This window comes from Zonotrichia leucophrys, chromosome 25 (assembly GCF_028769735.1).
Source record: "Zonotrichia leucophrys gambelii isolate GWCS_2022_RI chromosome 25, RI_Zleu_2.0, whole genome shotgun sequence".
Lineage (NCBI taxonomy): Eukaryota > Metazoa > Chordata > Aves > Passeriformes > Passerellidae > Zonotrichia > Zonotrichia leucophrys.
The window spans coordinates 4,024,488-4,037,257 of NC_088194.1; the positions used below are offsets into that span (position 1 = coordinate 4,024,488).

General features: G+C 48.5%; 3 protein-coding genes and 1 pseudogene across 5 annotated transcripts; 2 read left to right on the top strand and 2 right to left on the bottom strand.

The window, feature by feature from the left end:
- Nucleotides 1–224: 224 nt before the first annotated feature.
- On the top strand, nt 225–716 carry LOC135457756 (scale keratin-like). Its single transcript, XM_064732486.1, has one exon. The coding sequence runs from the start codon at nt 225–227 to the stop codon at nt 714–716; it is 492 nt and encodes a 163-aa protein (XP_064588556.1).
- A 2,560-nt stretch (nt 717–3,276) lies between these two features.
- LOC135457717 (scale keratin-like) lies at nt 3,277–3,840 on the bottom strand. Its single transcript, XM_064732432.1, has 2 exons — nt 3,818–3,840; nt 3,277–3,727 (listed from the first exon to the last, which is right to left on the bottom strand). The coding sequence occupies exons 1-2, from the start codon at nt 3,838–3,840 to the stop codon at nt 3,277–3,279; spliced, it is 474 nt and encodes a 157-aa protein (XP_064588502.1).
- Nucleotides 3,841–6,613: 2,773 nt separating this feature from the next.
- LOC135457718 (scale keratin-like) lies at nt 6,614–8,403 on the top strand. Of its 3 annotated transcripts, none has more exons than XM_064732435.1 (2): nt 6,614–6,632; nt 7,976–8,403. In XM_064732435.1, the coding sequence occupies exons 1-2, from the start codon at nt 6,614–6,616 to the stop codon at nt 8,401–8,403; spliced, it is 447 nt and encodes a 148-aa protein (XP_064588505.1). The 3 variants fall into 3 exon arrangements, with proteins under 3 accessions (XP_064588505.1, XP_064588504.1, XP_064588503.1); XM_064732434.1 differs by lacking the exon at nt 6,614–6,632 and adding an exon at nt 7,856–7,889 and having other exon boundaries at nt 7,982–8,403; XM_064732433.1 differs by lacking the exon at nt 6,614–6,632 and adding an exon at nt 7,856–7,878 and having other exon boundaries at nt 7,968–8,403.
- A 3,047-nt stretch (nt 8,404–11,450) lies between these two features.
- LOC135457662 (scale keratin-like) lies at nt 11,451–11,890 on the bottom strand (annotated as a pseudogene).
- Nucleotides 11,891–12,770: the final 880 nt, after the last annotated feature.

Genomic DNA, 12,770 nt, shown 5'->3' on the forward strand with positions numbered 1-12,770 from the left:
GGGACAAGGTTTTTAGGACATTTCCCACTTGCTCTTGTGTGTGGACACCCTTTAGAAAATTTTTGAAAAATTGTGAAAAAATTTTGAAAATGCTTTCTGAAAAAAAGAGAGCGCTGAGATTGCAAAGTACCCAGAACACTCTACTTGTTATTTTAATTTAAATTTCCTAATTTTGAACTCCTTGCCTTCTTTTTCAGCCTGTGTTGACCTCCAACCCCTACAAGATGTCCTGCTACGACCTGTACCCCTCCGCTGCCTGCGGCGCCCTCCGGCCCCAGCCCCTGGCTGACAGCGGGAACGAGCCGTGCGTCCGCCAGTGCCCCGACTCCACCACCGTGATCCAGCCTCCCGCCGTGGTGGTCACCTTCCCCGGCCCCATCCTCAGCTCCTTCCCGCAGGATTCCGTGGTGGGATCTGCTGGAGCTCCCGTCCTCGCCGCCTCTGGCACCTCCCTGGGCTATGGGGGTTACGGATCCCTGGGCTATGGGGGTCTCTATGGATATGGGGGTTACGGCTCCCTGGGCTATGGGGGTCTGTATGGATATGGGGGTTATGGATCCCTGGGCTATGGGGGTCTGTGGGGCTATGGGGGTCTGGGGTCCTGTGGGGGCTACCGGGGTCTGTATGGCTCTGGCAGACTCTTTGGCTCTGGCTATTGCAGCCCCTACTCCTCCTGGTACGGCCGCTACGGCCGTGGCTACTGGGGCTCCTGCTAAACCCTACGGAAACATCCCCGAGTAAGGAATCGCCAAAAACGGAGAGATACAATCCTGGCCCCAGAGGAGGTGTTGTGACCATGGCCACCCCACTCAAGTGGAGCTGGAAGCACACAACTCCTCCTTGATTCGTTCACCTTCTACTTGTTTTCTTCTGGGCTTTTTTCTTGACTGTGTGTGCGTAATATGTGGGATGAAAAAATAGTTTATCTTCTTCTAAAATGCAACTTCACTGTCCAACTGGAGAAGAGCAACCCCGGAAGGAGTTGTCTGTGATCTGATGTTCTTCATACTCTGCAATGTTTTACTGTGAACGCTTTTTTCTCATTAAAGTGATTCTGTTCTGCAAAAAAAAAACCAAAAGAATTTTTAGTTTCAATTTCTCTGGCTGTGGGTTTGCCACACTTCTCTCTGTACAGGGTGTGGGGAAATACAGATCCTTACAATAGGCTGAGGTTAAGACTTCAAAACCACCGGGAATGTCTTAGCTGGGAGTGAAGTCAGTCACTGTTCCTTGATCCAGATTTTGGGAGCAGGAATGATGACATTACAGAGTCATGGACTCATGGAATGGGTTGGATTGAAAGGACCCCAAAGATCTTCTCCTTCCACCCCCCACCATGGGCAGGGACACCTCCTGCTAGACCAGGGAAGGGGCAACCAGAGATTCCCAGGAAAACCTGTGCCAGGGCCTGTCCACCCTCACAGGGAAAGATTTATTCCCAATATCCACCCCAAATTTGCCCTCTGTCAGTTTGGATCCATTCTCCCTTGTCCTGTTACTCCAGTTCCCAACGAGAAGTCCCTCTCCAGCTTCCCTGTAGATCCTGGAAGGTGGAATCTCACCCAAGCAAGAAGAAGGGTGGATTTGCTCACAGGTTAAGGCATTTTCTATGTTTTAATTTTTCCAGGTACCATTTTTCTATGTTCTCTCTGCTCCAGCTTTTCTTGGTGGTGTGAATGAATCCTTGAAGGAGCTGTTTTTCTGTCAAAAGTCATCCAACACCTTACATTTCATGATTATTCAGAAAAATTTCAGATTTCAAAGCTCCACTCTGTGGCCCAGAAAACTTTTTTTAAAGATTTGTCAGGAAATTGATTTAACTTTTTGCCGAGGTTGTTCCTGAGGACAGAATTTAAGTATTTGAGGAAATATTTGAGTCAGAACATGTAGCTCAAAGAGATGAAAGCTTTACCTGGAAGAAATTCATACGGAAATTTAATTTTCCCTGGTTTTTTGGGCAGGACATTTATCTCCATGGTTTAGGGACAGGTTGGATGAACTCTGAGCCACCTGGGCCAGTGGGAGGTGTCCCTGCCTGTGGCAGGGTGTGGAATGAGATGAGCTTTAAGATCCCTCCCAACCCAAACTGTTGGGGAAGGGTGAAAATTTGACAAGAGCGCCTCACAGATATGTGTGCTGAGCAGAAAGATTTTTAAATGTAGAATCTGAAGAAGGAATGGAGATGGAAGCAAGTTTTGATATAGAAAAAAGAATTGCTGAGCCAGTCTTACTGGATAACTGAGAAGGCAAAGGGTGTGTGAGTTAGGAGGGGATTTTATGACTTAGAACAAAGGATAAACCCACTCCAAACAAGAGGTTTTTACCAAGCAGAAAGATAGCAGAGACAAACAAGTCAGCAGAGGTTGTAAGTAGAAAAAAGGTCTCAGAATTTTCCACTGCAAGAAAACCGAAAAACAACTTCTAGCTTAAACCGTAATGTACTAACTTTCAGTGATTGGAGATCAGTAACATTAATATGGTAATTATAGCAGCTATGATAGGCTGTAGATAAAAGTTAAGGCATAGATTGGTTCTACTGTATTAAGATGCTCAGCAAAGAAAAATATATAATGCAATGTAGCCAAAACGAATTCATTACAAAATATATAATGCATTGTAACCAAAACTAAGGGTCTCCAGGCCTGCCTGCAGCTGGAGCTGACAGCTGTAGGCACAGGCTCTGTCATCCACAACCCTGGACTGCTGAAATGTCTTGGATGGAATAAACTGCATTTTGGAGAGCTGCCTGGAGTCCCCCCATTCCTCTTTTCGGCTCTTACACCAAACATTCCACGATTCCAGGATATTTTGGGTTATTACTGACACCTGCACAGGTGAGGCTTCTCCAAAGGCAAATAGCAATGGTGAGAACAGGAAAAAAGACCACCAGAACATGGCAACTTTGATTCAATAAAGTTTTATTGAAAGCAAGCAAAGCAATGCATTTGCAGAGTCTCCAAGAAGCAGGAAGCTCTTCTCCAGCCAAAGGCACATTCACATGTGGCTGATCCGGGGTTCTCTTCCAAATCCCAGATGTTGATGTGAACAAACAGGACCCACTTTGAGCCCTTTTGTTCCATATTTACCCCAGACAACATAGAAATGGGGCGGGAGAAGCATTAAGGCAGAAGCTGAAAGAGCAGAAATCCAAAAGAGGCTGAACAGCTACAAATCCGTGGTGTTGAGATGGAGCAGCAGTAGTTCCAAGCTCTTTGGCTGTGAAACCATCACATTTCATCTGTTGGCGAGACCTCTCTTGGGATTCTTCCTTTGGGTTTAGCAGGAGCCGCAGCTGCCACGGCGGTAGCGGCCGAAGCGGGAGGACCGAGAGCCGCAGGAGCCAAAGGATCTCCCAAAGCCATACAGACCCCGGTAACCCAGGGAGGAGCCCCCACAGGACCCCAGACCCCCAAAGCCCAGTGAGGAGCCTCCATAGCCCCACAGACCCCCATAGCCGAATCCTCCATAGCCCCCAGAGCCAAATCCCCCATAACCCCCAGAGCCAAATCCCCCAAAGGCCCCGGAGGCCCCAGAGGCGGCGAGGACGGGAGCTCCAGCAGATCCCACCACGGAATCCTGAGGGAAGGAGCTGAGGATGGGGCCGGGGAAGGTGACCACCACGGCGGGAGGCTGGATCACGGTGGTGGAGTCGGGGCACTGGCGGACACACGGCTCGTTCCCGCTGTCAGCCAGGGGCTGGGGCCGGAGGACACCGCCGGCACCGATGAGGCCGGAGCCACCGAAGAGGCCGGAGCCACCCATGAGGCCAGAGCCACCCATGAGGCCGGAGCAACCAATGAGGCCGGAGCCACCCATGGAGCACAGGTCGTAGCAGGACATCTTGCAGGGATGGAGGTTAATCTGTGGAAAGTGTTAATTTGTATTAATTTTAAAGGAATAGCAAACTTCAGGCTGTGCTGAAGCAGACCTAATGGTATCAGTAATAAATCTGGGAAGTAAATGCGTTTCCTCTTCTTGTTTTTCCTATGGCTGTGATCTCCAAGCTACTCTTGACTTCACTGCAACACAGTCTGTACTCCTCAGTTGTATCTTTGAATTTCCAAACCAGATAATTTCATCAGCATTACATTACTCTTAGCTGATGATTTCTACTCAGATTTTATCTTTCTTGTTACAAACTCAGCAAAACTCTGAGTTCTGTGGCTACCAAATGTAGGCACATATACAGGTTATTCATCTCCTAAAATACAGACAAAGAACCATTTGGAGTAGTAAATAATACAAGTTTGGCATTCAGCACCACTCAGTGAATCTCTCTCTTAAAAGACATAGAGATAAATGAGAAATTAGGCACCAAATATCCTACAGAGCAGCAGCAGCCTGACCCCAACCAGATTTCTTGACTGGAAGCTCAGTTTAGAGAAGTTCGAGACAGAATTGTCTTACCTGGTTCACGAAGGCAGAACAGGTGAGAGAAGTGGATGGAAGGACCTGGTGCAGACGCCTTTTATAGAGCTCCCTGCTTGCCCACAGGGCACTGGGCACCTGATGCGCCAGCTCATAATTAGGTCCCAACCCCAAATTGCAGGCCACATAATTCCCCAAAGTGCTGAAATTATCTTTGCTTATTGCTGGTGCGCTCCAAACCCACACATAGCGTGAGCTGCACATTCCACCCCAGACCTCTATTGTCTCCAGGCTTTATGTGGTGAATTATTTTTTATGATCCCATTGCTTTCCTTAGCGTTAGGGGAGGAAATAAAGCTGACTTGATTTATTTATGAGTCCCTCATAATTAGGGTGATTGAAGGACACTCATGGTTTTGTCCAGGCAAAGGTCCCTGAGTGAGATCAACAGGAGACGCGGAGACAATGGAGCTTCTTTTAGGGACTCAAATGAGGACTGGGGACAAAGAACAAAGGGAAAAACTTTGGTTCTGTAGGCTCAGCATTTCTCCCTCCACCCACTCAAGGCAAGGCAAACACAACAGTCGGGAGCATCTTTGAATGGATTTTATACCATAAAATGCTATCATGGAATGGTTTGGGTTAAAAAAGGCTTTAAAGATCATCCAGGGGCACCTTCCATAGACCAGAGTGCTCCAAGCCTCGTCCATCCAGGCTTTGGACACTTCCAGAGATGGGGAACCCCTGGAATATCCTGTGCCAGGGTCTCCCCACCCTCACAGGGAGCAATTCCTGCCCGATATTCCATCTAAACCTCCTCTCTGTCAGTTTGAATCCAATCCCTCTTTTCCTGCCAATTCAGCCCTCAGAAGAAGTCTCTCCCCATGTTCCTTTGTAAACTCTCCTCTTGCTCTCTTTCAATCCCTGGAAACAGATAAATATTTCACCTGGCAGCCACAATTCCATGGAAATTGAGTTTTTTGAGTTGTTTTATCAAGTTTTCCTTTCCTTTCTCATGCTTTCTCCTCTTATTTTTACATGTTAGAGACACAACATTCTGTGTATTAAATAAAGAAAAATATATTTTTTTCTTAAGGTCAAAGACAGGAAGGTCAATTTTATAAACCAAGAGCTGATTATGGGAGAAACCCAAGTGGCCTCAATTTATGCAATTTAATGAGATAATCTTATAATTGTGGGGTGTTTACACTCAGGCACAGATTTTATATAACTCTGAAAGAGTAGGAATAAGTCAGTAATGGATGTTCAAGAGGTGCTTGAAAATCCCTTGGAATGTTCTTGTAAAACTTCAACGTGAATTTTTTTTTCCAGGATAATGGCTCAGGAACTCCCCATGTGTATCTTCAGATTTGAAAAAGCTCATAATTTATAAATAATATGTGGTGTGAAGATAACCATGTGGGTGATTATGATAACGATGATAATGATAGAGTAGGAAGATCATGGTGCAAACAGAGAGAGAAACCTCAGCAAATCCAACATTTGCTTTTCCCAGCAGATTCTCACATTGTAATTGCTCTGTGCTGAAAGACACAACAAGGATGGCATTAGCTGCAAGATCCTCTCTGAAAACAAAAGGATTTTATTTCCACTACAGCTAAATTTGGGATTTCTCCAATATAGAATCATGGAATGGTTTAAAATTAGCAGGGACCTCAAAGACCCTCTTGTTCCAACCCCTGTCATGGACAGGGACAGCTTTGACTGTCCCAGGTTGATCCAAACCAGCCTTGAACACTTCCAGAGTTGGAACCATCTAGATAAAACATAAATTTGATTATTATTTCAATGTACTCTCTGATTATTTTGAGTTTTCCACTCTAATCCTTAAAATCATAAATATCTCTCCCTTCAGAACTAAACTCAGGTTTAAACTGTGGCTTAAGGGTTGGAAAAAACGTAAGACTTTTCTGGATATTTGTGTCCCCAAACCATTCTAAGAGTTTCATAATTTTTGTAAATGTCTGAACATAATTGTCTTATAAGACAGGACAAAAATATTTGCGTGTAAATATCTCAGTACACGGTGTCACCCCAGAAAACTGCCACGAATTCATGAATCATGTTTTAGGATGAAAGATGCACCAATTCCACCCATCAGAGTTCCGGATCAAAGGACATCGCGTGACGTAAGGCGCCATTTGAAATCAAGAATAAACACAAAGAGCGGCAATTTCATCACTTTGAGGAGCAATCAATACAAAGAAATGTTCTGTGTCAACTAATGAGCTGCTGTGAGCCCTGAGGCAAGTCTGAACCGTATAAAAGCCGTCTCCACCTGGGGTTCTCCCAAACATCTTCCCTTCACTCGTTCTTCTCAACGACTTGGTAAGTCTGGAGCTGCTCTTTGCTGCTTCTGGAATTGCTCTTTGCTGCTTTTGGAATCTCTCTTTGCTCTACAATCCATCCGGGGTGCTCTCTTCCATTGGGAACCCATAGGCAAAATTTTAGGTGAAGAGATAAACCTTGCAAAACCTTTAAGGAAGGCTGCTCTCTGCTTTCGAGGCTGGAGTTCTGTTCCAAACCAAACCAAAAATTTCTTATTACAAAATTCCCTTGGATGTTGGGTTGCCTACACCAGTTGTATCCATAATGTGAAAGGTTCAATGTTTTTTCCTGTCCTCTGTTTGGTTAAATGGGCAACTGGAAATTATTTGGAAAGTTTAAATCTTCCTGTTTCACAGGGAAGTGTTGAGTTTAGAGGCAAACCTGCCATTAGATGCAGTTTGTTGTATTCCAAATCAAGTGAAATGCTTTTAATTCAAGATAAATGGGCATGAACACCCGAAGAGACTGGCTTGGAGTAGGACAAAGAGAAGATTTGATAACTGCTCTGTATTAGATTTATTTAAGATTAAAAGGGATCTTGGAGGGAACTTAAACAGCTGAAATGTGGAGCACTGGATTTCCCCAAGTTAATGAGGGCAAATGGTTTGGTGTGAGAAGTTTTCAAGAGTTTGTGGCCCAAAATCAAAATTCTGGGGTGTTAAGCTCATTGTAGGGACCTCAAAGCCCTGATTCAATGTTTGGAAATTTGGGACAATCATCTTTGCAATTCCCTTGTAATGGTCTCATCCAAGAAGCTACTGAGCAAATCTGAACCGACAATGAGTTATAATCCCTGTTTAGACAAGGATCAGCACAAAGGAGATCAGTGGGAATGAGGAGTCGGAGTCATGAAATCCTGAATAACAACAACACACTCTACTCCTGGAGCAGAGTCCCACTCCTTGTTGATCCCCTGACTCACCAAAGTGCCCCAGCAAATCATTTTTGTTCTTACAATTTAAGAACAAATAATTGTTCTTATCCAATTTTCATCTTTAAGAGACATGGGGAAATTCCAGTGCTTCAAAGCTCTCCTGCCTGGGGAAAAGCAGCCAGCTCCAGAGTATTTTTCTCTTTGTAAACAACATCTTGTAATTGCTCCAATCAACTCTTGCAGATCAACCTCCACCCCTGCAAGATGTCCTGCTACGACCTGTGCTCCATGGGTGGCTCCGGCCTCATTGGTTGCTCCGGCCTCATGGGTGTCTCCGGCCTCATGGGTGGCTCCGGCCTCTTGGTGGCTCCGGCCTCATCGGTGCCGGCGGCGTCCTCCGGCCCCAGCCCCTGGCTGACAGCGGGAACGAGCCGTGCGTCCGCCAGTGCCCCGACTCCACCACCGTGATCCAGCCTCCCGCCGTGGTGGTCACCTTCCCCGGCCCCATCCTCAGCTCCTTCCCGCAGGATTCCGTGGTGGGATCTGCTGGAGCTCCCGTCCTCGCCGCCTCTGGGGCCTCCGGGGCCTTTGGGGGATTTGGCTCTGGGGGTTATGGGGGATTTGGCTCTGGGGGCTATGGGGGTCTGTGGGGCTATGGAGGCTCCTCGATGGGCTTTGGGGGTCTGGGTTCCTGTGGGGGCTCCTCCCTGGGTTACCGGGGTCTGTATGGCTTTGGGAGATCCTTTGGCTCCTGCGGCTCTCGGTCCTCCCGCTTCGGCCGCTACCGCCGTGGCAGCTGCGGCTCCTGCTAAACCCAAAGGAAAAATCCCTCAGCTCGGCAAACAACACCAGTGGATCCTCACCTGAGCTCCTGAGGATGGAGCAGAGCGTCAGAACTTCACTTCAGACCATGGAGACAGAACTCCTCTAGAAATTTTCCTTTTTGTTTCCTCCTTCCATTGTTCGGTCTCCTCTTCCCTGCCCCTTCCACTGGCCAAATGTTCGGCTCCACCATCCACTGGATTCTCCCTGAGACTGCTGCCTCCTGCCACAAGGCTGAGGGAGCAGCCCTAGTGAGGAACAACCTGCTTGTCTTTGCCTCCCGTGTCCTTGTCCAATGCCATCTTCCCTCCCCTTGCAATAAAAAATCCTGCATCCAACACCTGTCTTTGTTTTTTCTGAAAATTCAAGTTTTCCAGAGTGGGATTCCTCCCTGTCAGAACCAGACTGAGATTCTTCAGGTCAGACTTGCAGCTGAGAGTCCTCTCTGCCTCACACTGATTATTCCACTTGTCAGAGTTCCAGTAGTTATTCCAACTTTTTCCATCCAGTTTGGTGCTGGGATAGGGAAATGTCATGTCCCCAAGAGCTCAAGGACAGTGGTCTCAGGCACAGGGTGGGATTCCTGGGGTGCCTGTGCAGGGCCAGGAGTTGGACTCAATTCCCGTGTGGCCCTTCCAACCCAGAATATTCCATAGTTTTTTTTTTTAAGTTGTTAATTTAGTGCTGGAATTCCTTTTGATTTAACATCTTCCAGGCAATGTATTAGGAATCATCCAACTGCCTTCAAAGACAGAGCTAAAAAATACCGCCTGAAGTTCTGCCAAAGCACGTTCTGAAAAGGAATGATAGGAGGAAGGAGAACAAAGGGAAACAATTTTTGAGATAGGTATCTGATGAGCAAAGATGAGGCACTACGTTCTCTTTTTTCGTTAATCACTGCCATGATAAAGTTGCCTCGGGGAAGGTTTGGCTGAACCTGTCAACAGGTGAGGCAAAAAGAACATGGACTGATGCATTAGAGAGGATTTACCTCTTCCTTCACCGGGACTCTCTCAAAGAAATTATCTTGATCTGTGTCAAGGAACAGCAAATCTTATTTTTTACGGGTAATTTCAATATTCTTCCTTGTATTGGACTGGATCTGTCAGATGGCTGTAAGTAATAAATTGAAATCGAAATACGTCCATGGGACCTGTGAATGCTGCTTTTATTTTCACAAAACAAGACTTAATTTTTATGGGTAAACAAACACTTATTTGAGAATATTTTCACTAAAAAAATCCACAGAACTGTTTAGGTTGGAAAAGAGCTCTGAGATCATCCAAGCTGGATCCCCACCTGGTCACCAAGCCCAACATCCAGGAGTTCCTTGGACATCTCAAGGGACGAGAATTCCAAAACTTCCTGAGCCCCTTCCAAGGTCTGACTGCCCTTTCCAGGAGGAAATTCCCATGTCCAACCTGAACATCCCCTGCTGCATCTCCAAATCCCTCCCCTGGCATGTTCTCCTCTCTCTCCTTTCTTCATCCTTCCTGTCTCCTTTCCTCTCATCCAGCTCCTGGAACAACTTTCCAAAACGCCGATGCTTTTCCCTCCGTTTCTCTTCTGATCTTTGCTTCCACCCACAGCCACCAAGGGGTGCTTGGGTATAAATCATGAACCCAGCCGAACACCTGAGCTGTGACGGCCAAATTTCACCTGATCCTCTCAGCCTGGCCGTGCCAGGCAGGGAGCAGCCTAATTAACTGTTGTGTCAGACAAGTGCTCAGCCCAAGATAACGCCCCAGAAGAAAGCCATTAGCACTTAGGGAGCAATGATTACACAGCTTTAATTTGGGCTGGATGTCTGCTCGGAGTGAGCTCATGTCTGATTGCCAAACCCAGCAAAGGGCTGACCTTTCTCTCAGTGTCTACTCAGGAGTTACGGGGTGGAGGGAGTTCACCCCATTCATTACTCAAGGATCCCTAAAAACCTCTAATTATTCATCTCCGTTCCTGACATTGGCACATGCTTTGGGAGCCCTGATAACAGGAAGCTGAGTGGCGCTGAGCAGGAGGGAATCAGAGTTTCAGACTGGAAAAACGGGGTGGCTGAACTGCTGGGAGCAGCAGCAACGGAGTGACCATCATGGGACAGGGCAGAGCTGGGTAACTGCTGACTGTGGGGAAAGGAGATGGTGCAATGGCAAGGAAACTTTCCTGTACCACCTTCCAGGAGCCACCTCAGCATCCCAGGAACCAGGAAAACTCCTACAACATCACTGAGTCCAATCTAGGAACGATCTCCATGTTGTTAACCAGCCCAGGGCACTGAACATCTCATGCAGTGGAACCATCTGAGCCAACATTGGTTTCAGTGACCATATTCCAAGCAGAGTCTCAGACCTCTCAATGGTTAAAATAATTTAATCACAGTGCATAAATAGAATTGCAGCACTAGATGGCGCCTCCAAGGAGGGACAAACAAAGGTCACGTTGGGATATTGAACCCTCAAAGCCTGGAGACATCAGTTCCTGCTGTGATCATGAGTCTGCCAGAGGTCCCTGTGACTTTTACATGCTCTGGGTGAATACACTGAAAACATGAAGTACCCAAGAGCATGTAACATAAGCAAATATAAATCCAAGGGAAAGAGCACAGCCCAATTTCCCTTTCACTGGAAACATGCCCCTACCTGTCTGACAGACAGAGTGAATCCAGAAAATAGATTGGAAGCAATCCTGAGTAAAACAAGGGGTAGAACATGAAGCGATATGAACAAAGTCGGAAATCACCTGAACTCTCAATGAGGAAAAAACCATATGATGCGACCAGGTGAAAAACGGAGGAATCAGAATCAACCCTCAAGGTGATGAGGGACAAAATTCCAGAAAAATACACAGAGAGACAGGAATTGAATGCAGGAAAACTTTATTGTACCAAGAAGGGCAGGAAAGGCAGGAAGGGGCATAAATGGGCAGGCTGCAGGCAGGCTGGGTGTCACAGGCTGCAAGAGGCCAGGCAGCTTGTGCAGAGCTCAGCTTCTCCAGCTGGGCTGAGGCGGCACCAGGGCCTTTGGGGCTGTTGCTGGTGGCTCTAGCAGGGCCCGCAGGTGTCCCAGAGCTTCTTGCTGTAGCGGGGCAGGGCGCAAGGGCTGCAGGCGGGAGCAGCGTAGGCTCTGCCAAAGGTGCAGAGGCCCCCCGAGGCCTGGGTGGCGCCGGCGCCGTAGAGGCCGCCCAGCCCCAGGGAGCCGCCAAAGGCCGGTGCTCCGGAGGAGCCCACCACGGCCTGCTGGGGGAAGGAGCTGAGGATGGGGCCGGGGAAGGTGACCACCACGGGCGGGGGCTGGATGAAGGCAGACGAGTCGGGGCACTGGCGGGCGCACAGCTCGTTGCAGCTCTCAGCGATGGGCTGGGGCACAGCCACGCTGGTCCTGGGCACTGGGCACAGCTCAGCGCTGCTCCTGGGTGGGCACAGGTCGTAGCAGGACATCTTGGAGTGGGATGCGAGGGTGCTCTGCAAGAGAGGGCAGCCATGGCAGGAGAGCAGCCCAGGGCAGCAGTGCCCCAGCCACAGGGGCCGGGGCTGGAGCAGGGAGCCGCCAGCAGAAGCGCTGGCACACTTACCCTTGTTCCTGAGGAGGAGAAGGTGGCCAGGGCACTGCTTGCTGCACTCTGGCCCAGGCAGGGCTTTTATAGCAGCCATGGGGATTGCTCAGCTCCAGCCTGGCCAATCTGCACAGGGGACACTCCCTGCTGCTGCTGCTGCTGCTTCGCTGCTGCTGCTGCTGACACCAGGGCTGTGTGGCCCCTGCCCCTCCCTGAGTCAGCATCCCCCAGGTGCCAGCCCAGCACATCCCGCTGCCCAAGTGATCTGTCCTTCCTGCCACGTCAGATCCTTGATAGCCGGATGGCACTAAGGCTAGAGATACACTTTTCATGGGGCCTGGGATGGGCGGTATGAATGGCCCGGCCCAGATGGGACATCTCTGCCTCTTGGTAAGATGATCAGGCAGACAGCAGACATTTGTTCCAGTGTCATTAAACCCAGGGTTAATGAGACTGGGAAAGCATGTTTTCTGCTGTCATCTCTACCTAGGGTGCAGAGATGTCTCCATCTTGGGACTTTCCATTCCTGCCCACCCGTCAGCCATGAAGTGTCCTCTAACCTGGTGCCATCCCTGCTATCAAGTATATGATGTGGCAGGAAGGACAAGATCACTTGGGCAGCGGGATGTGCTGGGCTGGCACCTGGGGGATGCTGACTCAGGGAGAGGCAGGGGCCGCACAGCCCTGGTGTCCAGGCCAGCAGCAGGCCCGCAGCAGCAGCAGCAGGGAGTGTCCCCTGTGCAGATTGGCCAGATGGAGATGAGCAATCCATGGTGCTATAAAAGCCCTGCCTGGGCCAGAGTGCAGC

What these genes read in the sequence shown, in the direction of transcription:
- LOC135457756 (XM_064732486.1), top strand. Translation starts at nt 225, where the DNA reads ATGTCCTGCTACGACCTGTACCCCTCCGCTGCCTGCGGCGCCCTCCGG.
- LOC135457717 (XM_064732432.1), bottom strand. Translation starts at nt 3,840, where the DNA reads ATGTCCTGCTACGACCTGTGCTC. An exon ending in TCCTGCTACGACCTGTGCTC is followed by an intron (nt 3,728 to 3,817) that starts CATGGGTGGCTC and finishes TGGCTCCGGCCT; the next exon opens with CATCGGTGCCGGCGGTGTCC.
- LOC135457718 (XM_064732433.1), top strand. Translation starts at nt 7,856, where the DNA reads ATGTCCTGCTACGACCTGTGCTC. An exon ending in TCCTGCTACGACCTGTGCTC is followed by an intron (nt 7,879 to 7,967) that starts CATGGGTGGCTC and finishes TGGCTCCGGCCT; the next exon opens with CATCGGTGCCGGCGGCGTCC.